Source organism: Eleutherodactylus coqui, chromosome 13 (assembly GCF_035609145.1).
Source record: "Eleutherodactylus coqui strain aEleCoq1 chromosome 13, aEleCoq1.hap1, whole genome shotgun sequence".
NCBI classification, from domain to species: domain Eukaryota; kingdom Metazoa; phylum Chordata; class Amphibia; order Anura; family Eleutherodactylidae; genus Eleutherodactylus; species Eleutherodactylus coqui.
In genome coordinates, this window is record NC_089849.1 from 5,235,737 (window position 1) to 5,262,906 (window position 27,170).

Consider the following 27,170-nt stretch of genomic DNA (forward strand, 5'->3'; position numbering starts at 1 on the left):
GATTTCCTCCCGCAGCTTTTTTCCCATTAATGCCAAAACCCGCGAGCCGATCAGCGGCAAAATATACATCAGCAAGTCGCGGACTTTGATGTGGTTTAAGAGGCAGAATTCTCAGCGGAAATGTGATTCCGCCGTGTGAACGCACCCCTAATATCCTGGCAGAGGCTCCGGGTCTACAGACCGCCATTCTAGAGCGCTCGTTCACGCGCCGCAAACACATCGACGCCGCAACGTGGACCCTGCAAGAAGTGCAACCCGTCGCACCTCCGCCTCAATGTACACGGACAGGAGCGAGCGTCGCGGACACGCCATCTATGTCACAGACCGCACAGTGCCAGCGCTGTTCTCACACCGGAATGGGACATGCTGCGATCTTCGGATCTCGCCCTAACCCAGCGACTAATCGCTACATTAACCTACTGAAAGTCACCGGTGACCACAACCTGCGGGCTCTGGGCGTCTCGCAATCACATAAAACTCACCGGATGCATTTTTTCACTTGTGCAAAAAAAAGCCCGAAGTCCCAACTGATGTCTCTATATTGTTAACTAGAGAAGAGGGCAGCGGGGGAGGGGAAGGGGGGGGGGGGGGGGGGGAGAGAAGGCAGATGCACGAGAAGAGCGAGGCTCGCTCGAGTAACTGACCTTACCAAGCGTGCTCGCTCATCTATTGTTAACCCATCGCCTGCCAACACGACTGAACTCAGTGAAAGCGCATGCAACAACGTATTTCTTGTGTTTTTACGTAAACTCAGACTTTAATAGTTGATTTCCATCGGTGACGTGATGCTTTACATACATCTGACTAATCGCAGCGGTTTTCGCTGTCCATATTATGCACGAAAAAATATGCATGTAATTCAGACTGAAAATAAGCCCATGTGAATGAGCCCCAAGACACGCGCATTTCTTCGTGCCGTATGAGGCTCCGCCCTTCATCTCTGCCCTCGGAGGAGTGTTCACCTACAACTTGGTTTCATCCAGACTGCTTTTGAACTCCACCTTCCATTGGATTACGGTGGCTGGAACCAGTAGTCCTCCCTACCGGCCTTCTGCTTCTCCTGCCTGCACTCAGGCTTTGTCCTTGCCAAACCTCGTCTGGAACTTGTAGTACACCTGCATTTGTTCCCTGGACTCTTTGAAACCCCACGGACATCTGTAGCCTTAACTGTGTAGCTCCATCCTTCCCGCCTGTGCTTCGCCTCCGCCGCCGGGAGCCTACAACAGTACAGTCCAGATCCTTGTAGTGGGGCTAAAGAGGGGATCCCATAGACTCCGCCCTCCAGTCGCGCCTGCGCCTGACTGTGGTCCCCGCCTTTATAGCAGGTGAGCGCTCCTAATGTCATACAGTACATCAATTAGCGAGTAGGGAAAAATGGTGCAACTCATCAGGTATGAGAGCCCTCCTCTACTTCTGGTCGCCGTACGACTGCTCTACATTCACACCAATATCATTGGCGTCTATCGTTGTAGTACATTTTGCGTCTCTTCTCGCCACATCACTGACGCCATGTAACAGAACGGATGTGCACTGGAGTCCGAACCCACCGCTGTACGAATAGGACTTTTATGAGGATGGCGAGGGCCTCATCTGTGCGGTACGGGAAGATTTGGAGATAAGAGAAGGGATTTGCGCCATCACGCCAGCGTCCCCAGTATATGGACAACCCGGTAAACACAACCAACTCCCCTGGCATGTGCGGATGCATAGTTTATATCTGTCTCTACCCTACATGTAGTCCGTGCGGAATGGTATCCGCAGCGCAGAGGACATCAGGGCTTTCACCATCCTGGATGACGACTTTTCTTTGGGTGATTCAGCCGTCGGTGAAGGGTAATCTGGGGAGGACGGAGAGTTGGGCGCACCAGAGTCATCGCCTCCCACCTTCACCACCGTCACATCGTCCGACTCCTCTTGGATTAAGACGTTAAGGCCCTCCAGGTCGGAGCAGGTCATGCCGGCAGCGTTGATGAAGGTCGGGTTGGACTCCTGGCTGCGCTCCACCTCATTCTCTATCAGTTCCTCATTTATAGGGTCGGCTGGCGTGGGTGAAGCGGGTATGACCAGCTCTACGTCAGCGCTTCGAGAGGTCTTTGTCTGAGGAGACGCCATGAGGTTGACATGGCTGAGCATCTGCAGCTGGTTGTTAGTCGCCTTCCTCTCTGCAGCATCCTCGGTCTCAGCATCGTCTTTCTCTTCAAGCCTTTGCTCCACTTTCTCCGTACTGAGCGCCGAAGGTGAAACGGCCTCCGGGCTCTCCTCGCCGCCGCTCTCGCTCACGGGATTGATGGTAAGTTGCAGGACAGACAAGGTTTGCCCCTTCTGTATGATGTACTCATTGTGCTGCTTCTTGTGACTGCGCAGCGAGTCCTCCCTGACGAACGACGCCTCACAGAGGTCGCACTTAAATGTTCTTTTGGCTTCCACCTTGTTATTTTTCCGCGCCATGGACGGCCGCTGAAAACTGCCTTCCGTCTTCTGCGCGTCGGACTTCTCCTTGACTTGGTCTCCATGAACCTTCTTGATGTGAGTGGTCAGGTTGCTTCGCTGCTTAGTGTCAAACTTGCAGAAGTGACATTTGAAGGGTCGGTCATTGGAGTGGATCCGCTCGTGAACCTTCAGAGCTGCTCTATTGGCGCAGGAATAGCTGCACTCCGGGCATTTCACCGGTTGCTCCGGTAAGTGGGAGCGTGAATGTTGCCGCAGATCGGCCTTGCTGCCGCATTGGAACTCGCACTGATTGCATTTAAACGTGCTCTCGGCGTTGTGCTTCATCCGTATGTGCGACTTCAAGTTCCCCTTCATCGCGCAGTAGAAATTGCAGAACTCGCAGTGGTACGGCTTCTCCCCCGTGTGGACTCGCATGTGTCTCTTCAGGTCAGAGTTGATCTTGAACTTGGAGTTGCAGAGGATGCAGTGGAAAGGTGCGTCGCCTGCAATACAAAAGGACGAAAGGGAAGAAGGTGCAAAATGTGGAAACCTCAAAACTAAAAGGGGACTTTTGGGAAAATCTAGTAATGGACTATCTTACGCCATCAGGTCCCCCACCAGTCCGCAGAACGAAGGCACCACCTTCCTTGGATAAGCATCGACATGCTGCAGCACTCACCAGAGCACCGATGAAAAATGGTGGTCATGGGCAGGGGTATCCACCGCCCTCCACCTTCACCCCACAATCACACACCCCCATTCATTTCTTCAGAATCAGTCTCCTTCCCCCCTCTGGCAGCTGACACTATAGTTCCTTCTTACTTCCCTTGTACAATTGTGGCCAAAAGTTTTGAGACTGACACACATTTGGGTTTTCAGTTTTCTGCTTCAGGGTTTTTAGCTCCGTTAGTCGTCTGTTTCTATGGTTACTGAAGTACAATTAGAAGCATTTCATAAGTTTTTACACTTTTATTGATAAATGCATCAAGTTTAGGCAAAGACTCCATATTTCAGTGTTGACCCCTCAAGCCTTCTGCACTTCACTTCGACATGCTGGATATCAAACTCTGGGCCAAATCCTGACTGATGACCCATTCACCATAATCAGTGCTTCTCTGTGTTTTTGTTTGTCCGCCCACTTTTTGAGAATTGACCACAGGTTCTACATGCAATGAAGATCTGGGGAGTTTCCTGTCCACGGACGCAAAATATCATCACCGAGCCACTTAGTTATCACTTTTACCTTGTGACATGGAGCTCCATCACGCTGGAGAAAACTGTGTTCATCACCAAATTGCTCCTGGATGGTTGGGAGAAGTTGCTCCTGGAGGATGTTTAGATCCCATTCTTTATTCTTGGCAGTATCTTAGGCTTTGAGTGAGCCCACTCTCCAGGGATGAAGAGCAGCCGCACCCGTGAATGGCCCCAGGATGTCTTACTGTTGGTATGACACAAGACTCATGGTAACGCTCACCTTTTCTTCACCGGTAGTCATTCTTCCAGATGTCCCAAACACTCTGAAGGCGCTTCATCAGATAACATACTGTACTCAAGTCCTCTACAGTCCAATCCCAGCAACCGTCCGGGAGCTACTTCACCCAACCGTCCGGGAGCTACTTCACCCAACCGTCCGGGAGCTACTTCACTCAACCGTCCGGGAGTGATTTGATGATGAACACTGCTTTCTCCAGCACGATGGAGCTCCATGTCACAAAGTAAAAGTGATAACCAAGTGGCTCGGTGCACAAAACATTGATGTTTTGGGTCCGTGGCAAGGAAACTCCCCAGATCTCTATCCCATTGAGAACCTGCAGCCAATCCTCAAAAAGTGGATGGGCAAACAAACACAGAAAAGCACTGATTAGGAAAGATGGGTTGTCACCCGTCAAGATTTGGCCCACAATTTGATATCCAGCATGTTGGGGTGAAGTGCAGAAGGCTTGAAGGGTCAATGCTATAGATAAAGGTCTTTGCCTAAACTTGATGTATTTGTCAATAAAAGTGTGAAAACTTATGAAATACTGACAATTGTACTTCAGTAACCGTAGAAACAGCCGACTAACGGAGCTAAAACCCCTGAAGCAGAAAACTGTGTGAATCCGTCACAGAAGAGGAAATATAAAAACATAAAAGCAATAACAGAACCCGGCCGTATACTCACTGACTGAGGAGGGCAGATAGCTGCGGCCCCTCAACATGCAGGTAGCAGACCACCAAATGAGGGAGCTAATTACACCTGTGAGGGACACCGACGAGACAGCCACTCACACAACCTGCTAATATAGAAGGGGGTGGCTGCTTGGTGTATACTCCCACACAGAGTGGATACAAAGTGGCAGACCTTCAGCCCTCCTGAGTCAGTAAGTAGATGGCAATTTTCTGTGATTGTTTTTAGAAAACTGTGAAAACCAAAATTTGTGTGTCTGAAACTGTTAACCAGGACAGCAGGAGACTCCTCAGCTACACCGCCATGTGCGGCAGGGGCTACTCCTCCGAACCAGCAGTAAGCCACTCCTATTGGCTGCCCTGCTACGAACACAGGATCGCTATGTGACTATGGGAAGAGTAACAGCCCACGTGTCACCCGCACTATACACTGTGACCACCAGGGGGTGCCGTAATACAGAAGTAAAAGGCAAATACTGCTATAATTACAATCTCCATGAAGAGTAATATTTAACATAAGGGATGAAGCCTTTAAAGGGGGTTTTCACTTTGGAGCATCTCAGCCCATCGACAGGTTCTCCCAGAGCCCAGCTGATTGGGGGGGGGGGGGGGGTCGTTATTAGCAATGGGAGTGTATGGAATACCCGGGGGTCCTGAGCCCCCCAGGGATGGCCCAATATGGGGCATACTATCTATTAGTCTTCCTATGAACAGGAGACCCCCGTAGTAAGGCACTGAGGGGGCTGTCCAGGACTAACACTGGTGACCTCTCCGGATGAAGGTCAGCACTATATCAGATCCGTGGGGACCTTCCTAATAATGCAGCACTTTTGGTGATTTTGACAGCATTTTTTTTCTAGTGCCAAAAATGTGCCGGCTGTTTTCTGTGGGCCGGTAGTTAAATATGAAAGACCCCACAAGCATCGCGCCTTTTTAACGGTGATTTCTCTTTTACTGCGTTTTTTTGGGGTCTGTGGCTTTTTTTCAAAATGGCAGCAGCCTCTGGGCCGGGCTTTTTCCTGTAGGCTTCTCTCCAAAAAAGAGATAAGTGTCCGAAACGCGCCGTAAAGAAAGGAAACGCCTGTAAAAAACGTAGATATTAGATAAAAACAAAAAACGTGGTTTTCCAGGTGAAGTGCGACCACTGTGCCTGCAGGAAGCGTTGGAGACCGGTACGCCCTCCGGGGCCATGGCGACCTTGTGGGCTGTCACTAGTCGGAGGGATCCTCTTGTATCCGGGGTTTTAGTTATTTTGGGTAGAGTAAACTCTTAACCCCTCGGCAGGCGGTGGCGCTGTATGACTGATGGCGGTCTTCAGCTCGCGCTCCCCTCGCTATACGTTCACAGTGCGGTTAATTAGAATATCAGTAGGAGGCCCGCTCGCCGCTTTCCTTTATTTTACTGAAATGTATTCATCTAATAATGAAGTATTTCTCAGTTCTGTAAACAACGCGCGGCGGTCGGGGGAGGGGGGGGGGGCGCGGATGAATTTCACACTTAATCGCACTAAAAGCTTTCGTGTGCGGATCAAACACATCAATATGCATTTAGGATGATTATCCTCCGCAGATCGGGGGGCTGATATAAGTGTATATACGTTCCCGCCTAAGTGCTTCACTTCCCCCATAAACAGACAAAATTTGAATTTTAACGGCTTCTTATGGCTGTAAATGCGATTTCTTCAGGCGTTTAACTCCTTCCCGCCCGATTATTTTACATCACGGAGCTTGTGAAAGACAAATCTGAAGTTCTAAGTACGAGGATATATAGGAGCTTACGTTTAGCGCAGCGGGATTACGTGGCAGCGGCTGTTGGACATTCATCCGAAGCGCTGAAGATTTAGTAGCACATCAGTTGTGTCACGGTACCGGAGTACGACCTGCCAGATATAGGGGGGTCTCGGAGGATAGAGCAGCACTGGAGTGTTATAAGAGGAGGAGACGCGGAGAGCTGTCACATATACACGCTTTGTAAAAAAAAAAAAAAATTTAAAACATCCGCCCCCAGAAGAAGTCGTCGTTCTCCTGTAGTATCCCGGCATCCGGTCCCATCTCAGGCAGATCTGTAGATGATGAAAGTTGTGGTAATTAGATGGACGGTCACCGGAGGCCATAGAAGTGGTTCCCCCTTTGGCCTATAAGAGGCTCTCGGAGGCTCCTTGTGTGTAGTGACCTCTTCTTCCGCTTGTAGAGCTTGTTGACCACTAGACGCCTCTACGACGCAGAGAAGAGATTTCACCCCATTACCAGAGGGGGGGCGCATTATTGGGGTGTGAGAAGCTGGATGGTCATATCGATGAATTGTCCCCCACCGGCTGTTCTGACCAGACTGTTAGGAGGTGTAGGGACCAGTGGATGGAGGCAAACAAGGTGACCGGGCTCAGGACGCCCAACAGTCCACCAGTACAGAGGAGCATCTGACCAGACTGTTAGAAGGGGTTGGGCCCAGTGGATGTGTGAGGACACACAAGGTGACCGGGCTCAGGCCACCCTACAGACCACCATTAGAGAGGAGCGTCTGACCAGACTGTTAGGGGGTGTTGGGACCAGTGGATGGGGGCACAAAAGGTGACCGGGCTCAGGACGCCCCCTACAGACTACCAGTAGAGAGGAGCGTCTGACCAGACTTCTAGGAGGTGTTGGGACTAGTGGATGGGGGCACAAAAGGTGACCGGGCTCAGGACGCCCCCTACAGACTACCAGTAGAGAGGAGCGTCTGACCAGACTTCTGGGAGGTGTTGGGACTAGTGGATGGGGGCACAAAAGGTGACCGGGCTCAGGACGCCCCCTACAGACTACCAGTAGAGAGGAGCGTCTGATCGTCTGACAAGCACCAGCAGCTCCAACTGTTTCATTGTCCACCATTCAGGGACAGGGGGCGCCATTCTTACACCCCTGTGTCTTTGACACCCAGCATTGCCTCCGTTTACATTGATGTTGTGAAGGATGAAACTGAACGCTATGGAGGGGAAGCGGGTTTTCTTCAGCAATAAATCAATGTTTAGTTTGGGTGCTGACGAGGGCCGTGTTTGTGTCTTGAGACCTCGGGGTGATCGCCTCCATCCTGCCTTTGCTGCAGAGCGGCACACTGCCCCCTGCTGGTCTCATGGTCTGGGGAGCATCGCATATGACAGTCGGTCCCCCCTAGTAGTGGTACGAGGGACAATGACAGCTCAGCGATATGTTCAGGACATCCTGCAGCCACATGTGTTCCTCTCATGGCGGCTTCCAGCAGGATAATTCTCAGCCGCACACACAAGGGGGTCACAGGAGCCCCCACAACATTGTCACACTTCTGTGGCTCCCCGGTCAGCAGATTTCATAGAAACAGATTATAGGATCCCAGAATGGTGGAGTTCAAAGGGATGTTGAGCAGGGAGCTCAATGCAGGATCACTAAATCATCCCAGACAGATGCCTGACCAGTCTCTGAACACTTCCATTGAAGGAGAACTCACCACCTCCCGTGGCAACCTGTTCCATTCATTGATCCCCTCACTGTCTAATATCCATTTATGACCACTCTTTCAATACGATCACTCAGTCAGTTGTGAATCCACCTAATAGTTGCCTTGCCAATCCCATATTTGTTCAATTTTTTACAATAAGTATGGTATGAGATACTTTGTCAAATGCTTTACAAAAGTCAAGATATACTATATCCACCGCATTTCCCTGATCAACCCAAGTAGAAGAGAACAGTGAGTGGTTCAGCAATTACCTCCGCTGCTTCCTTTAGTATCCTAGGATGTAATTCATCTGGACCTTGAGACTTCAATTCATGTAAGTTAGCTAAGTGTTTCCTCACCATCTCTTTGCTTATAGATAGCCTGCATTCTTGTATTCCCCTAATAGCACAGGGAAGATCAGCTGATGTTCCATCTACTTTCTGAGAGAAAACTGATACAAAATAGGAATTTAAAAGTTCGTCCTTCTCACCATCATTCTTAACCAATTCACCATTTTCATCCTGTAAGCATCCAATAGCATCTTTGACTTTTCTTTTGCTTTTGACCCCCAAATCCTTTTTTATTGTTTTCGGCCTCTCTTACAAGCATCAATTCATTATCAGCTTTAGCTTTTCTGACCCTTGCCCTACAGTTTCTGCCGACCACATTATATTCTTCTTTCAATTTGATAAACATAGTTTTAAACTTCCTTTTTAACATGTGTGCAGGTTCTGTGTTCCAAGGATCTCATGATCACTGCCTCCTAAGGTCCCAGCCACCTTAACTTTCTCAACCATTCCCTCCCTGTTGGTAAGAATTAGGTCCAAGATAGCAGATCTCCTTGTTTTCTCTTCTACCTTTTGGAAGATAAAGTTGTCAGCAGGAGCGGATAAGAATCTGTTGGATCCATTACTTTTACCTGAGAGAGATTCCCAACAAATGTCTGGATGGGTAAAATCTCCCATGATCACCATGTTGGGCTTCTTTGAGAGCTTGGCCATCTGATGTAGAAAGAGTTCCTCCATATCTTCTGCTTGTCCCGGCGGCCTATAGTAAATGCCTACAATGGTGTCCTTTCTGCTGTTCTCTCCTTGTATTCTCACCCAAACAGTTTCTACAGAACTCCCAGCTCTGAAGCTTGAATCTCGGTGGAGATGAATGTTCTCCTAACATACAACACAACACCTCCTCCCCTTTTATTAGGTGTGTTTCTTATAGATAAGTTGTATCCTTCAAGCCTTGTATCCAATCATTTGTATCATCCCACCAAGTTTCCGTGATGCCTATGACATCATATTTCTCTTCCCGTGTTAGGAGCTCCAATTCTCCTTGTTTGTTTCCCATGCTGTGGGCATTTGTGTAGAAACATTTTAGTTTGTGATCGGTGTCTCTTACTCCTCTACTTGCCTTCTGAATTGTCTGTCTTTGTTCTTTCTTCCCACTTCTAATAGCGAGGTTCTCAGATGTATTAATTAGCTGTATGTTTTTACCTTTGACTTCCCTTCCCATATTGTTCTAGTTTAAAGCTCTCCTAATAAGTGAAGCAAGGCACCCACCAAATATATGCTTACCTGCCTGTAAGGTACAACCCATCTCTAGCAAGCAGTCCATCATATAGGTAATTCATTCCATGGTCTATAAATCCAAATCTTTGCTGACGGCACCATCAACATAGCCAGTTGTTCATCTCTAGAATCCTGTTCCATTTCCTTATTCCATGACCATCCACTGGTAGGATGGATGAGAAGACCACCTGAGCTCCTAGTTCCTTCACCTTCTTTCCGAGGTCTTCAAAGTCTCTGCAGATAGTTGCAAGGTCCTTTTTCGTAGTGTCATTTGTCCCTACACGTATTAGTAGGAATGGGTGGTGCTCTGTAGGACTGAAGAGTTCTGACAGCCTATCAGACACATCTTTAATTTGTGCCCCTGGGAGACAGCAGCCCTCTCATGAGGTGTCAGGTCTGCAGAAAGCGGCCTCTGTTCCTCTCCATAGGGACTCCCGCACAACCACCACTCTCCTCCTCTTCTTCACAACACTTCTTTTTTCCATCCAAGAGGATTCTAAGTGCTTACTATACTGATATTTGTGGGTAGAGTCATTTCTTGCTGTACCTCTTCATTGTTCTCCTTCGTGAGAGCCTAGTACCGGTTCCCCAGCAGTATGGGTGCTGACTCCTGATCCTTTGGCTTCTTTGGGTCTCATGCTTCCATTCCTGGGCTTGCTTTCTTTTCCTTCAATATCCTGAAGAGTTACTTCTGATGTCAAGGAAATCCTCAACTTCCTTAATGAGTTACAATGTAGCTATTCTCTCCTGAAGAGAGAACAATAGAACAAGTATGGGACCGTCTTGGATGCCAACTTCGGCAGCCTACAAGTTTGTGTGATGAAGGGTCAGTTATAGCAAATGTGCAGCAATATGCGGGAGTCAACATATGAAACCTGTATGTCTCAATGCCCATCCGTTTCACATCTTGTATCCAAGCTAGAGGCGGTACAACAGGGTACTAGATCCTCCATGCCCGCCTGTATCATATCTTGTATCCAAGCTAGAGGCGGTAGAACAGGGTACTAGAGCATCCATGCCATTCGTATCACATTTTGTATCCAAGCTAGAGGCGGTACAACAGGATAGTAGAGCCTCCATACCTCTCGTATCACATCTTGTATCCAAGCTAGAGGCGGCACAACAGGGTACCAGAGCCTCCATGCCCCTCGTATCACATCTTGTATCCAAGCTAGAGGCGGTACAATAGGGTACTAGAGCCTCCATGCCTGCCTGTATCACATCTTGTATCCAAGCTAAAGGCGGTACAACAGGGTACTAGAGCCTCTATGCCCTCCCGAATCGCGTCTTGTATCCAAGCTAGAGGCGGTGCAACAGTGTACTAGATTCTCCCCACAAGCGGTCGGTCTTTTTGCTCTGATATTGTAAGGCTATTTACACGCTACAATTATCGCTTAAACAACCGCACGATTGAACGAACTGCCGGCATTTGTTAATAAAATTACACATGTAGATTAATGGCTGTAATTATTGCATTTTCCTCCAGGAGTTGTTTGCTCAGATGGGTGTGTCTATGCAATGGTTATCACAGAACACACGCCCAGCTGAGCAATCATCTGCCAATGAATTTTAAGCGATAATCGTTGTGTAAAAGGGCCTTTACTTATATTAACGTTCCAATCACACAGATAAAAGTTTTAGTCATCCGACAACTTCTAGGGGAGGGAAGTTACTGACAGTGATTGTATGTAATTATATATATATTTACATACAATCACTGTCAGTAACTGTGTATGTGTATACATATACATATACACATATATACACATACATACATACACACACACACTATATATATATTATATATACATACTCACACACATACATACACACACACACTATATATATATTATATATACATACTCACACACATACATACACACACACACTCCTTCTAGGGGGAGGGATGTTACTGACAACGAGTGTATGATGTCTCTGGAGGTTATATCAGTACTGCAGAGTTATAAGAGGAGCGGCTGATATCAGTGCTGTGATATAAGCAGCCCTAGTGTCAGTTGGTACAATCAGGGTTTTTCTTCCCAGCGCAGACTGGCTGATAACATGAAGTGATAGATAGTTTTTGCCTGTGCTATACTTTTCTTTCCTTAAGGGCCCATTTAGACGATTTTCGCTTAAAAGACATCTTTTGAGTGATAATCGCTGCGTCTAAACGCGTGCCCATCGTGCACTATTCGTTCATCGCTGACTTCAAGCCAGCTTGAAAACCATTGTTCTTGCTTATCAGGACCGCATGCCGAGTTCTCTGCAGGTAGCGCTGATAGCATTCTTTCAGCAGCTACCCTGCTAGAGAACAATGGAGCTGAATGCAGATAACAGAACTCCAGCTGTTATCTGCATTCAGTGTAAGGCTTTATTTGCACGCTAATAAGCTACTAAGTATCTGAGTAGCTACTTAGTAGTTTATGCAAAATGATCACTCAAAGCTGTCACTCAGACTGTATGAGCGATTTTTGAGCAATCATCTTTGAGTTTAAATGGGCCTTAAGCCTGAAATGGCTGATAACAGAGAACAATAGTCAGACTTTAAATTCTGCTCTATGTGGTGTCATCAACAGCTGCAGGCAGCAATTACTTGGCCAACGCTCCCAGTAACCTGCGCCATTTATCATTGTTCACTACAGGAAGGATTTTTATCCAAGCAGCAATGGGAGGCAGGAGCTGCACCCCGCCGGCTGACTTACCTGTGTGCGAACGCAGGTGCACGGTGAGCTGGCTGGAGTTGCGGCTGGCGTAGGGGCAGATCTGACACTTGAAGGGACGCTCGTCGGTGTGAATGCGCTGGTGTTTGCAGAGGCTGCTGCTGTCGGCGGCGCTGTAGTCGCACTCCTTACACCTATACGGCTTCTCTCCCGTGTGGGAGCGCATGTGCGTCTTCAGCTTATCCTTGCGGCTGAAGCATTTTCCGCAGGTCTCACACTTGTGCGGTTTGTCTCCTGGAGGAAACGGAGATCCAGGTTAAATACCTGCATATAGTGCAATTCCTCAATACGTAGTATTGTTTGTGATCACTGAGCAGACTTTTTAAAGTTTCCCTCAGGACACACCTCCCCCCCCTCCCCTCACCCCCTCTGATGCCATTCAGGAGGGTTGAGGTGGGGGGCATGCATCCCTTGTGGAAAAACGAAAAATAGGTTTGGTACAGTGTGATTGTTCTCAGTGAGAAAAACCCAGTAATCCTGTAGATAGGAGACCTTGCAATGGCGAACAAAAATACATGTCGTTACAGCGAGCTATTAGGCGGTTATCAACCCTTCATCAGGCTAATGATACTACTTTGGATGGGGCACAATTATAACACAAATGCAGAGATGACACCCCTCTTGATCTAAATAAATGTTCTCACACAGAAATTTGAGACTGTCTCACACTCCAGTCTTAAAATACCACTAAACAACCTGAGAAAACAGATAAATACTTAATCAGTCCACTGGGCTAAGGAATGTGACAGTTTTATGATGTCTGTTATCTCTCCTTTAAAATCCAAACATAGAGATGGAAACACTAGTCCTGCAGCCCCACCTATTGGATGGCAACATTCTTACAAATCAATTTAAATGAATTAAAAAAAAAAAAAAAAGACAATATCCCTCTTGACCTCCTTCAGACCTTTCATATTTTCCACTTATGTAAGAACCCCGGGCTGAGGTTCATTCCATTCTTGAGGGTATCAAACATGGCCATTAATTTGTACTCCCTAATTCTTCTGTGACGCTGTGACTTGAAGTTGCCCTTCGGTATGATAACTCTCATCTGCTCCATGTTGTGTCCCTGACAACAAAAATGTTTTGCCACAGGTAATTCCGCCTTTACCTCTCTAATAGAGTGGCAGTGAGATCTCATCCTGGGTCTCAGTTTTTGTCCTGTTTCCCTGATATAAAGCCCCCCAACAGGACACTTACTGCCCCGGATCAGGGACACAACATCGGATGTGGAACATGTGAATGTCCCCGGGATCTTGTAGTCCTGCTGTGTGTTGGGGATTTGTATCCTGTCCGCGGTCCATAAATGTCAGCAGGTCTTACAGCTCCTTACATTACAGGGATAAATTCCTGTCTGTGTGCCGGAGGACAATGCACTCCTGATTATAAAGTTCCTCAGACTTGGAGGTTCCTGTAACACAAAAGCGCAGGGTCCGGGGATATGGTGGTCAGATGGTCATCCTTGTGAAGGTAGGATGGAGTTTCTTTGTAGTTTTCCTTAGTACCTCAAGCTGTGAATTGTAGGTCACTACTAGAGGTAAACGACTGTTTCCTTCCTTCTCTGTCTATTGGAGTAGCTGATATCTGGGTCTCCTGGCGGCTCTGGCGATTTCCTGGGTATCCTGGCGGCTCTGGCGATTTCCTGGGTATCCTGGCGGCTCTGGCGATTTCCTGGGTATCCTGGCGGCTCTGGCGATTTCCTGGGTATCCTGGCGGCTCTGGCGATTTCCTGGGTATCCTGGCGGCTCTGGCGATTTCCTGGGTATCCTGGCGGCTCTGGCGATTTCCTGGGTACCCTGGCGGCTCTGGCGATTTCCTGGGTACCCTGGCGGCTCTGGCGATTTCCTGGGTATCCTGGCGGCTCTGGCGATTTCCTGGGTATCCTAGCGGCTCTGGCGATTTCCTGGGTATCCTGGCGGCTCTGGCGATTTCCTGGGTATCCTGGCGGCTCTGGCGATTTCCTGGGTATCCTGGCGGCTCTGGCGATTTCCTGGGTATCCTGGCGGCTCTGGCGATTTCCTGGGTATCCTGGCGGCTCTGGCGATTTCCTGGGTATCCTGGCGGCTCTGGCGATTTCCTGGGTATCCTGGCGGCTCTGGCGATTCCTGGGTATCCTGGCGGCTCTGGTGATTTGGTCATCAGTTGAGGTGGGATGGCAGCCCTGATTAAAAAAATGTCTTTTTGAGATTGTATAACTGTTCCTCTCTGTCTGTTGGGTTGGAGTAGATCTGGTTGTATCTGATGGCCTGGCTGTAGATGATGAACTTTTTGATGTGTTTAGGGTGGAGTCTTATCTGAGGTATGTGGGACGATCAATTGGTTTCCGGTATAGGGATATCTGTATTGAGTTGTTTGAAATTTTATGGTGGTGTCCAAAAAGTAGATTTCCGTAGACGAGTAGCTTAAAGGAGATGTCTCGAGGAAGCAGTGAATTTTTTTTTTTTGCCCAGTCCCCCTAATTAAACATACATTACTAATTACCCCTGTAAATGACTTTCCTAGCTGGTTTCTACTTACCGTTCCAGCAACTTATAAAACTTTTTCCCAAGATGGCCGCCAGCTCTTTTCGCATCGCTTGCTGTAGCCCGACGTGCGCGCTCCCGAGACGCTACCAGCTGTGTCTCCATGGCAACCAGACGCCCCGCAGCCGCCGACCGGACCCCTGAAGTGAACACGGCCGACCAGTCACCCACCGCCAGGCAGAAGGTAACCGGCGCAGCCCCCCCCCCCCATCACAGCGGCAGCCCCCCCGGCCCAGCGACAGCCCCCCGGGCCCAGCGCTAGTTCCCCCGGCGCAGCGACAGCCCCCCCCGGCCCAGCGCTAGTTCCCCCGGCCCAGCGACAGCCCCCCCCGGCCCAGCGCTAGTTCCCCCGGCGCAGCGACAGCCCCCCCCCCCCCCCCCCCCCGGCGCAGCCCGGCGCAGCGGCAGCCCCCCTGGCCCATCACTTACCAGGACAGCTGGACGGCGGGACAGCTGGGCGGCTTCTCCGGACAGCTCGGCAGCTCTGCACCTTCCTCTAACAGAGGAAGGTACAGAATGGCCGCTCCAGCGCGCTCCCGAGCAGTGACAGCTCGTCTGCGCATGCGCAGAAGAGCTGTAGCGGGGAGCACACTGAAGCGGCTCGTGCTGGAAGGAGAAGACCGGACTGCGCAAGCGCGTCTAAAAAAGCAAGCTGCCAGCGAATTTAGACGGAACCATGGAGACGAGGACGCTAGCAACGGAGCAGGTAAGTGGAATAACTTCTGTATGGCTCATATTTAATGCACGATGTACATTACAAAGTGCATTAATATGGCCATACGGAAGTGTATAACCCCACTTGGTTTTGCGAGACCACCCCTTTAATGTCAGGTTTATGGTGGGTGGAATGCATTGAATCTCTTATGGAATTTTATTAATTCTTGTTCGGTGTTGGTCCCGACGATTATGAGGTCATCAATTTAGCGGATTGGTTTGGGATCGGCAAAGGCATAAAACAGGTCTGCATCCTGTCACCCTTCTTGTTTAACCTATATGCAGAAGTGATCATGCGGAAAATGGACCGAGACGAATTGGAAATCTGGTTGAAAATAGGTGAAATAAACATCAACAATCTCCGTTATGTGGATGACACAACTCTGCCTGCAGAAACAGAAGCCGCTCTGAAGCAGCTGATATGGAAGATTAAAAGTGATAAAATGGGCCTCTACCTGAATGAAGAAGACTAAAATTATGACCACAGCAAAAAATGGCCAAATTCAAATCAAACTCGACAACGAGGACATAGAATGCGTGCGAGACCTCATCTTACTTGGAAGAATAGTTATATCAGTATAACAACCAAATGCAGGATAGTGCAAACCCCTGATTACACCAGAGCCATGTATGATGTGAGAGTGGGACTGCGAGGGAAGCCGATAGGAGGAGGATTGATGTGTTGGAGCTGCTGCCGAAAGCTGCTGTGTATACCCTGGACGGAGAGAGTAACAAACAGAGAAGTCCTGAATCGTATAAGACCCGATATATCACTGGAGGACAAGCAGTCCATCATATAGGTAATTCACTCCTTGGTCTAGGAATCCAAATCTTTGCTGACGGCACCATCGACGTAGCCAGTTGTTCACCTCTAGAATCCTGTTCCATCTCCTTATTCCATGACCATCCACTGGGTGGATGGATGAAAAGACCACCTGAGCTCCTAGTTCCTTCACCTTTTCTCCGAGGTCTTCACAGTCTCTGCAGATAGTTGCAAGGTCCTTTTTGCAGTGCCATTTGTCCTACATGTATTAGTAGGAATGGGTGGTGTTCTGTAGGACTGAAGAGTTCTGACAGCCTATCAGACACATCTGTGATTTGTGCACCTGGAAGACAGCAGCCCTCTCGTGAGGTGTCAGGTCTGCAGACAGCGGCCTCTGTTCCTCCCGTTAGGGAATACCCCACAACCAGCACTCTCCTCCTCTTCTTCACAACAACACTTTTTCTCCATCCTAGAGGACTCTGTGTGCTTCACTAGACAGTTCCTTGTGGGTTGAGGAATTTCTTGCTCTACCTCTTTCTCCTTCTGCTCAAGAGCCTGGTAACAGTCCCCAGCAGTATGGGTGCAGCTGACTCCTGATCCTCCGGCTTTTTTGGGTCACATGCTTCCATTCCTCGGCTTCCTTGGGTCACATGCTTCCATTCCTCGGTTTCCTTGGGTCACAGGCTTCCATTCCTCGGCTTCCTTGGGTCACATGCTTCCATTCCTCGGCTTCCTTGGGTCACATGCTTCCATTCCTCGGCTTCCTTGGGTCACATGCTTCCATTCCTCGGCTTCCTTGGGTCACATGCTTCCATTCCTCGGCTTCCTTGGGTCACATGCTTCCATCCTTCTGCCCCAACATTGGACATTTCTTCCTCATACTTCAGAATTCTCTGGTTTGGCTTCTATCACGATATTTGGGCGTTTATTACAGAACAAGAAGTCTGCTAGAATCAAACTGTAGACCCTCTATAGGGATAAACAGCATGGAGGGGCGGCAATTACAAATGTTTGGGTATATTTTTTGGTGTCCCAACAGTTGAAGGAGGGGACAAATGGGATTGTATGGCAGAGGAGTTCGTAAAATGAGAGGCTGTAGCCCCCCATAACGGTATGTGAGGGGTGAAAGGGAAAAAAGGGGACGATATCTGACAATTAGTTATGGAATAAATGTAAGCAGATGCTACAACTAGATGGATTCAGTATATACCCCTCCGCCCTCTGCAGGAACCTAAACTGACAGTTTTTGGGGTGTTTTTTTATGTTGGAAGGATTTTCACCGTGGGAGAAGGGGGGGGGGGGGGGTGTCTTCTTGAACAGGTACATTCTGGGGTCTTTTTATAGTTGTGAACCGCTTAGAAGCTTTAGGATGTTCCCCAGAGTTACTTTTCTTCAGTTACGACACGTTTGCTGCTCGGGTCGGTCAGTGTCTGTACTTACAGCCCAACACCCTTTGCTGAATGTTCTTGGGTGTTCTGGAGCTACGAGGGGTTAATATCCTATACCAATAAAGGTAACAATGGGCAGATGCTTTGGGCTGTAGGGGTGAAGCTGAACGACCGCAGCGTTGATCCGAGTCCAGTGAGATCTCTGAAGGTCAACCAGGGTCACATTTGTGTTCAGTGCAGAGTTTATGCGACTCCGTTAGTTGTATAATGAGTATTAGACGAGTCTCCGGCGGTCCGCGGCGTTACACGGACGGCGCAGATCTGATGCGTCCGGTGGGGGAACTGTGTGAGATCGGGGGAAGCTTGGAATGATCTAGTACAGACGACTAATGATATATATCCTGTTGATATTCATCATCAGGGCCAGAACTTGTATATGGGGTGTTGTTGATTGGCGCACTCTTCTGGAAGGTCAGGGCGTGGTATCGGGGGTGTAGATTGGCGCACTCCTCTGGGGGGTCAGAGCGTTGTATCGGGGGTGTAGATTGGCGCACTCCTCTGGGGGGCAGAGCGTTGTATCGGGGGAGTAGATTGGCGCACTCCTCTGGGGGGTCAGAGCATTGTATCGGGGGAGTAGATTGGCGCACTCCTCTGGGGGGTCAGAGCGTTGTATCGGGGGTGTAGATTGGAGCACTCCTCTGGGGGGTCAGAGCGTTGTATTGGGGGTGTTGATTGGCGCACTCCTCTGGGGGGTCAGAGCGTTGTATCGGGGGTGTAGATTGGCGCACTCCTCTGGGGGGCAGAGCGTTGTATCGGGGGAGTAGATTGGCGCACTCCTCTGGGGGGTCAGAGCATTGTATCGGGGGTGTAGATTGGCGCACTCCTCTGGGGGGTCAGAGCGTTGTATCAGGGGTGTAGATTGGCGCACTCCTCTGGGGGGTCAGAGCGTTGTATCAGGGGTGTAGATTGGCGCACTCCTCTGGGGGGTCAGAGCGTTGTATCGGGGGTGTAGATTGGCGCACTCCTCTGGGGGGCAGAGCGTTGTATCGGGGGAGTAGATTGGCGCACTCCTCTGGGAGGTCAGAGCGTTGTATCAGGGGTGTAGATTGGCGCACTCCTCTGGGGGGTCAGAGCGTTGTATCGGGGGTGTAGATTGGCGCACTCCTCTGGGGGGCAGAGCGTTGTATCGGGGGAGTAGATTGGCGCACTCCTCTGGGGGGTCAGAGCATTGTATCGGGGGAGTAGATTGGCGCACTCCTCTGGGGGGTCAGAGCGTTGTATCGGGGGTGTAGATTGGCGCCCTCCTCTGGGGGGTTAGAGCGTTGTATCGGCTGTGTAGATTGGCGCACTCTTCTGGGAGGTCAGGGCGTTGTATCGGGGGTGTAGATTGGCGCCCTCCTCTGGGAGGTCAGGGCGCTGTATCGGGGGTGTAGATTGGCGCCCTCCTCTGGGGGGTCAGAGCGCTGTATCGGGGGTGTAGATTGGCGCACTCTTCTGGGAGGTCAGGGCGTTGTATCGGGGGTGTAGATTGGCGCCCTCCTCTGGGAGGTCAGGGCGCTGTATCGGGGGTGTAGATTAGCGCCCTCCTCTGGGAGGTCAGGGCGTTGTTTTGGCGGTGTAGATTGGCGCACTCTTCTGGGAGTTCAGAGCGTTGTATCGGGGGTGTAGATTGGCACACTCCTCTGGGGGTCAGGGCACTGTATCCGGGGTGTAGATTGGCGTCCCCCTCCTCTGGGAGGTCAGGGCGTTGTATCGGCGGTGTAGATTGGCGCACTCTTCTGGGGGGTCAGAGCATTGTATCGGGGGTGTAGATTGGTGCACTCCTCTGGGGGGTAAGAGCGTTGTATCGGGGGTGTAGATTGGCGCCCTCCTCTGGGGGGTCAGAGCGTTGTATCCGGGGTGTAGATTGGCGCCCTCCTCTGGGAGGTCAGGGCGCTGTTTCGGGGGTGTAGATTGGCGCCCTCCTCTGGGAGGTCAGGGCGCTGTATCGGGGGTGTAGATTGGCGCCCTCCTCTGGGAGGTCAGGGCGCTGTATCGGGGGTGTAGATTGGCGCCCTCCTCTGGGAGGTCAGGGCGTTGTATCGGCGGTGTAGATTGGCGCACTCCTCTGGGGGGTCAGAGCGTTGTTTTGGCGGTGTAGATTGGCGCACTCTTCTGGGAGGTCAGAGTGTTGTATCGGGGGTGTAGATTGGCGCCCTCCTCTGGGAGGTCAGGGCGTTGTATCGGGGATGTAGATGGCGCCCCCCGCTGTGAGGTCAGAGTGTTGTATCGGGTGTTGCTAATTGGCGCACTCTTCTGGGAGGTCAGAGTGTTGTATCAGGGGTGTAGATTGGCGCACTCCTCTGGGGGGGTCAGAGCGCTGTATCGGGGGTGTAGATTGGCACACTCTTCTGGGAGGTCAGGGCGTTGTATCGGGGGTGTAGATTGGCGCACTCTTCTGGGAGGTCAGGGCGTTGTATCGGGGGTGTAGATTGGCGCCCTCCTCTGGGAGGTCAGGGCGTTGTATCGGCGGTGTAGATTGGCGCACTCCTCTGGGGGGTCAGAGCGTTGTTTTGGCGGTGTAGATTGGCGCACTCTTCTGGGAGTTCAGAGCGTTGTATCGGGGATGTAGATGGCGCCCTCCGCTGGGAGGTCAGAGTGTTGTATCGGGTGTTGCTAATTGGCGCACTCCTCTGGGGGGTCAGAGCGTTGTATCGGGGTTGTAGATTGGCGCACTCCGCTGGGAGGTCAGAGCGTTGTATCGGGGGTGTAGATTGGCGCCCTCCGCTGGGAGGTCAGAGTGTTGTATCGGGGGTGTAGATTGGCGCACTCCTCTGGGAGGTCAGAGCGTTGTATCGGGGTTGTAGATTGGCGCCCTCCGCTGGGAGGTCAGAGCGTTGTATCAGGCATGAAGCCGATTACTGTCTGCTGGATGCAATTGCCCCCCCTACAGGAGGAGAGTTTGTTGCAAAGATAAGAGAGGTTGCATCCTTGGACGGGGGATAAAGATGGCCCGCCATATATAAGGGACAGTCCATATTGAGGAGTTGTAGGAAGGCTGATGGGATGTGGAGGAGGTGGGGTGAGAAGGTGGAGGGTTTTTGTGTGTCTTTTTTTCGGGGGGGGGGGGGGGGGGGAGATACAATATGTTTCTATATAGTCCTGATTAGCGGTGGGTGACGATCTCTTCTATGTATATGCCGCTCATGCCGGTACAGCCGGTACAGCCCGAGGGATGACTGTATTCCAAAATCTAACTTCAGTAAAAATTATCTGATTTAAGAAAAGAGTATTAATTGTTCCCCCAATGATCACACGGCGTCCGAGGAGCAGAGAGCCCCAAACTATCCTGCCCCTTCTATCATAGCCCCAGACCGTGATGTCCCCTCCACCATAGCCACAAACCAATAGTGACCAATGCAAGTGATTTCAAAGGGTTCACTTACTTATTCTGTAACTTCTACTGAATGTACCGTCAACAACTCAGCGGTTACTTAATAGTGACGGAACGGAGCAGGGAAGGTTCTGTAATGCTGCTGCACACATTGTAGTTTGGTCTGCACCCCGGGAGGTCGCCTTAAGGTACGACGCCGGTCGGGTGTGCTCACACAGCGGACTCCTGCCTCAACATGTGCCACAATCTGCGGTTTTCTGCAGAGGTTTTTAGCGCAGATTTGCCCCATCAATGGGCAAAACTTACATGTCGACTTCTGAGTGGAAACCAGCGTTTTTGCCCCAAGTAGTAACGCCACATCTTACGCATAAACTCACGACAGCGCAATTCTCTGATCCGGAATTCCGCGGATGGCTTTTGCCCGTTGGAACAAATTCTGCATGAAGATCCGCAGCAAAACACACAGCAGGAAGCGGCGGAGGGTTCTACTCTGCCATGTGACAATATGACGGCTTCCTGGCCTCCGCCTCTACAGTACCTGTGTGGGTCCTCAGGTGGCGCTCCATGTCCTTCATTCCGTACGCCGTCTTGAACTGGCAGCCTGGAGTCAGAGAGGAAGGAGAAATGTTCTGCGTCACTGCAGGCTTTATACTTCTCTAGATTATTAGACTTTCCACAACGACCCCTCCAGGTGCCACAGAGGGGGCGGAGCTGGAGCGGAGCGCCCCCCGGCCAGTCCCTGCATTACCCCCCGTGGAGGCGCTGTGTCACCAGGCCGGAAGCCACATGCACACACCTCCCCAGCCTATCATAGGAGAGTGACCCTCCCGTGAGCGACTCGCCGTCAGGAACAGCGCATGCTGGCGGTTTTCCTTTAAGCACTGTTTCCCGAACTCCAGTCCTCATGACCCCAACAGGCCAGGGTTTCAGGAGGTCCTTGGTATTACAGGTGATGTCATTCTTGTTTGCGCCTTACCACCAGTCTCCTCTACAGCATATCCGGAAACCCCGACCTTCTGGGGCGTCGTTAGGGACTGGAGTTTAGGAATCCCTGCTTTAACCCCTGAATGCCACAGGATGTAAGTTTATGTCCTGGATGAATGGTACTTAACACAACAGGACGTAAACTTACAGCCTGTGGATGGCACGGCCCCTCGCTGTAACAGTAGATCGCAGCATGTAAAGGGTTCACAGCGGGAGCGCGGCCCCTGTGATGTCATCGACCCTCGGGGATGGAAGCTAATGCTTTAAAGGAAAGAAAACACATAAAAATTAGTAACAAAAACTGCTCTTATGTTCACTTTTCATGCTTTGTATAAAAATAAATAAAAACTTAATAATGACTCGTACAAAAGACTCACATGCTGATTATTCCACATGTACCCCAATATGGTACCAATACAAGCTACACCTCTCAGAGCTCCGCCCACGGGAACGAAGACACTTCAGGGACTTTAAATGCAGCGATGCAAAAAAAATAAAATCCAAAAAAGGGTTTTATTGTTAAAAAGTGGAAAAACCTAAAAAATAATTATAATTGTGGTCTTGTGGTAATCGTACCGACCGGCGGAAAACGCTTATGATGTCATTTAAAAAAAACAAGCAAACAAAAACAGCAGCAGAATTTAGGTGTTTTTTTCTCGCTGCCTGCAGAAAAACTTACTAACAGTTGTACAATACATTATAGTGGTGCCAATAAAACCTACCGCCCGCTGCAAGATAGGCGACAGGGAAATAAAATACTATGACTTTCGGAAAGGGGAGCTAAAACTCCTCGTCACTAAGGGGTTCAGGGCCGGGTCTACAGCGCAGCCCCCCGGAGCGTCACCCCCGTCACTAAGGGGTTCAGGGCCGGGTATACAGGGCAGCCCCCCAGAGCGTCACCCCAGTCACTAAGGGGTTCAGGGCCGGGTCTATAGGGCAGCCCCCCAGAGCGTCACCCCCGTCACTAAGGGGTTCAGGGCCGGGTATACAGGGCAGCCCCCCGAGCGTCACCCCAGTCACTAAGGGATTCAGGGCCGGGTCTACAGGGCAGCCCCCCAGAGCGTCACCCCCGTCACTAAGGGGTTCAGGGCCGGGTATACAGGGCAGCCCCCCGAGCGTCACCCCAGTCACTAAGGGGTTCAGGGCCGGGTCTATAGGGCAGCCCACCGAGCGTCACCCCAGTCACTAAGGGGTTCAGGAACGGGTCAAGAGAGCAGCCCCCCGGAGCGTCACCCCCGTCACTAAGGGGTTCAGGGCCGGGTCTATACGGCAGCCCACCGAGCGTCACCGCCGTTACTAAGGGGTTCAGGGCCGGTTCTACAGGGCAGCCCCCCGGAGCATCACCCTGGTCACTAAGGGGTTCAGGGCCGGGTCTATACGGCAGCCCACCAAGCGTCACCGCCGTCACTAAGGGGTTCAGGGCCGGGTCTATACGGCAGCCCTCCGAACGTAACCCCCGTCACTAAGGGGTTCAGGGCCGGGTCTACAGCGCAGCCCCCTGGAGCGTCACCCCCGTCACTAAGGGGTTCAGGGCCGGGTCTACAGCGCAGCCCTGCCGAGCATCACCCCCGTCACTAAGGGGTTCAGGGCCGGGTCTAGAGAGCAGCCCCCCGGAGCGTCACCCCCGTCACTAAGGGGTTCAGGGCCGGGTCTATAGGGCAGCCCCCCCGAGCGTCACCCCCATCACTAAGGGGTTCAGGGCCGGGTCTAGAGAGCAGCCCCCCGGAGCATCACCCCCGTCACTAAGGGGTTCAGGGCCGGGTCTAGAGAGCAGCCCCCCGGAGCGTCACCCCCGTCACTAAGGGGTTCAGGGCCGGGTCTACAGGGCAGCCCACCGAGCATCACCGCCGTCACTAAGGGGTTCAGGGCCGGGTCTACAGGGCAGCCCACCGAGCATCACCGCCGTCACTAAGGGGTTCAGGGCAAGGTCTAGAGAGCAGCCCCCGGAGCGTCACACCCGTCACTAAGGGGTTCAGGGCCGGGTCTGCAGGGCAGCCCTGCCGAGCATCACCCCCGTCACTAAGGGGTTCAGGGCCGGGTCTACAGCGCAGCCCCCCGGAGCGTCACACCCGTCACTAAGGGGTTCAGGGCCGGGTCTACAGGGCAGCCCCCCGGAGTGTCACCCCCGTCACTAAGGGGTTCAGGGCCGGGTCTATACAGCAGCCCACCGAGCGTCACCCCCGTCACTAAGGGGTTCAGGGCCGGGTCTATAGGGCAGCCCCCCGCAGCGTCACCGCCGTCACTAAGGGGTTCAGGGCCGGGTCTACAGGGCAGCCCACCCAGCATCACCGCCGTCACAAAGGGGTTCAGGGCCGGGTCTACAGGGCAGCCCCCCGGAGCGTCACCCCCGTCACTAAGGGGTTCAGGGCCGGGTCTACACGGCAGCCTCCCGGAGCGTCACCCCCATCACTAAGGGGTTCAGGGCCGGGTCTACAGCGCAGCCCCCCGGAGTGTCACCTGGGTAGTGGCAGTTCTGCTTCTTCTGGGATAAGGAAGCGGAGATTTTCCTGGAGCGACATTTCGTGGCGATGCCGCCGCTCTGGGCCGCCGCCCCCTCACTGGGCAGGAAGGTCTGATATCCGTGTTCAAAGACGAATTCTGGAGCAGAAACTGAAAAAAAAAGATTAAGTTATTACAAACCCCGGACCCCACAGCGAAGCGCCCCCACATGGTCCTGTCCAGCCCTGCATCAACAGCTACGAGGCCTCTTTCACACGGGGTGACACGACATCTCCGCATCGCTGGGCTGTGTCATATCGCTGTGCTTTCTTGCGACAATACTGCGACTTTGTAGCAACACTAGCGAGAATTTCTTTTTTTTTGGGGGGGGGGGGGGGGGGTTGAAATATAAGCCCTACCCTGAAAACAAGCCCTGGCTACGGGAAAGATGAAAAATGTCGCAGGCTACAAAACATCAGAAATGTGAAGGAACTGATCGGAGAGGGCTTCACATACATGCCATCTGTGTCGCCCGGGTGAAGGAGGCCGTGGGCTACAGAACGCAGTATGTGAGGCTGATGGTGTCCAACGGGGTCTTTCAGGCTACATACATGTATGTTGGACCCCATCAGCCTCACATACATGTAGCCCGTGTGACCGCGGCCTTAGCTGCTAGCTACCTCACGTTTGGGGTGAAGCCACAAGCTGGCCAAAAGCCGGAGCGGCTCACAAATGGTTAAGAGGGTGTTCACTGTTTTATTGAACATCTTCGGAAGAAGTCGTCATCCCGACAGCAATGGCTGTATCACCCGGATGTCACAGCGCAACTCTCTGCCCTACTCGGGTCACTCTCCTACGGAAGTCTATAGGGCATGAGCACAGCTCACCTCCTCCCCTCCCTGCACAGATAGCAAAGCATGCCCATAGAAGTCTATAGGGAATGATCACAGGTCACCTCCTCCCCCTTCCTGCACAGATCACAAAGCATGCCCCAACACAGAAGTCTATAGGGAATGATCACAGATCACAAAGCATGCTCCCAACACAGAAGTCTATAGGGAATGATCACAGGTCACCTCCTCCCCCTTCCTGCACAGATCACAAAGCATGCCCCAACACAGAAGTCTATAGGGAATGATCACAGATCACAAAGCATGCTCCCAACACAGAAGTCTATAGGGAATGATCACAGCTCACCTCCTCCCCCTTCCTGCACAGATCACAAAGATGCCCCCAACACTCTCCCAGAGAAGTATTTTCTATTTCTAATATCCAGGATCTCTGATTGCTGCAACTGAATGTGAACATTGTTATTTATATAGAGGGACTGACCCATCAATTCTCCCAGCTGACGGTTTGTTACATTGTAGCAGTGCAGGCATCCCTCTGCGAGGTAAAGCATCCATTGTGTCCTGGTAGTTTGTTACAATGTATCAGTCTGGAGTCCACAGAACACGATCTAGACTGCATACAAATGTAACAAACCCTCAGCTGTGCAGTGGGACAAGAGAGGAACACAAAGTCTCCATTCACTGACAGCAAGCGGATAAACAGACAGATGAGGAATGAGGGTTACTGCCACGTGTTGGCGGTTCTCTGTAAGTTATGGGATGACTTGCGTGGCGCCCGGCACGTACCGGTGATGGTCTGCGTCTCGGAGGTGATGGTCCGCGCTGCTGTCTGAGACGGAGTCACCGTTTCCGCTGATACAAACTGGACGGTGTTGGCTCCTCCTCCGGCGCCGGCGAGGTGGCAGCCGCTCTGCTTGTGCGCTACAAAGGCATCCAGGTTATTGAAGTGGCTCCTGCAGAGGCCGCAGATGTGAACATCAGCGCTGAGCTCCACCAGCACCGCGGCCGCGCCTGAAACTACAGCGCAGAAAGGCGATTACATCCAGCAACCAGTAGTGGGCGCCCCTCCCCTTGTGTAACCTCCATCATGTGACTGGATGGACTGACACGTATAGATCCCCTATATACTGCGTACTGTGTATTCACAAACTGATATACACCGTATACCACAGGGGTGGGTCGTCAATAACAACCAATCACAGCGCAGCTTCCAATTTACATCAGCAGTGTAGAAAATGAAAGCTGCGCTGTGATTGGTTGTTACGGGCCACAGAGACAGAGGTGCTCTCAGACAGCTGACATAAGAGTCTGTGTGTATATATATATACTGCTTCTAGGGGGGGGGGGGATGTTACTGGCAGTGGGTGTGTATAGGTGTGTGTGAATATATATATACACTCCCTTCAGGCGGGACGTTACTGACCAGCAGGGTATATACTGTATACCATGCAGCACCCCGTACACACTGTCTCCCACGTCTTCGACCTGCAGCCGCCGCGGTGCAGGCTGGGAGCGGGTTGCTACATTGTATCAGTGCTGTTCCGGGGCCCCGTTATCCCGCAGGCCGGTTCCCGGGCTCCCGCCTCCCACTTGGCGCCCAGAGCGGCGCCCCGGAACCTGCACGGCCTCCCGGTACTCACACTGCACGCCGGGGAATCCGTCGGCGGCTGCGGCAGGGTTCATGTCCGGCCGGGGTACCCCCTGCTGCCGGCTCCGGGGTGTCAGACGGGGGGTCCGGGGGGCGGCGAGGCCGGCAACGGCGCTTATTAGCGGGAGATGCTGGAACCCAGGAGGGAGAAGGACCTGTG

At 51.5% G+C, this 27,170-nt stretch overlaps 1 protein-coding gene across 2 annotated transcripts; it reads right to left on the reverse strand.

Moving 5' to 3' along the window:
* Window positions 1-739: 739 nt before the first annotated feature.
* ZFP64 (ZFP64 zinc finger protein) lies at window positions 740-27,170 on the reverse strand. Of its 2 annotated transcripts, none has more exons than XM_066586357.1 (6): window positions 27,003-27,170; window positions 26,149-26,379; window positions 24,530-24,682; window positions 21,627-21,689; window positions 12,311-12,562; window positions 740-2,933 (listed from the first exon to the last, which is right to left on the reverse strand). In XM_066586357.1, the coding sequence occupies exons 1-6, from the start codon at window positions 27,043-27,045 to the stop codon at window positions 1,729-1,731; spliced, it is 1,947 nt and encodes a 648-aa protein (XP_066442454.1). In that variant the 5' UTR covers window positions 27,046-27,170; the 3' UTR covers window positions 740-1,728. The 2 variants fall into 2 exon arrangements, with proteins under 2 accessions (XP_066442454.1, XP_066442455.1); XM_066586358.1 differs by lacking the exon at window positions 27,003-27,170 and adding an exon at window positions 26,786-26,942.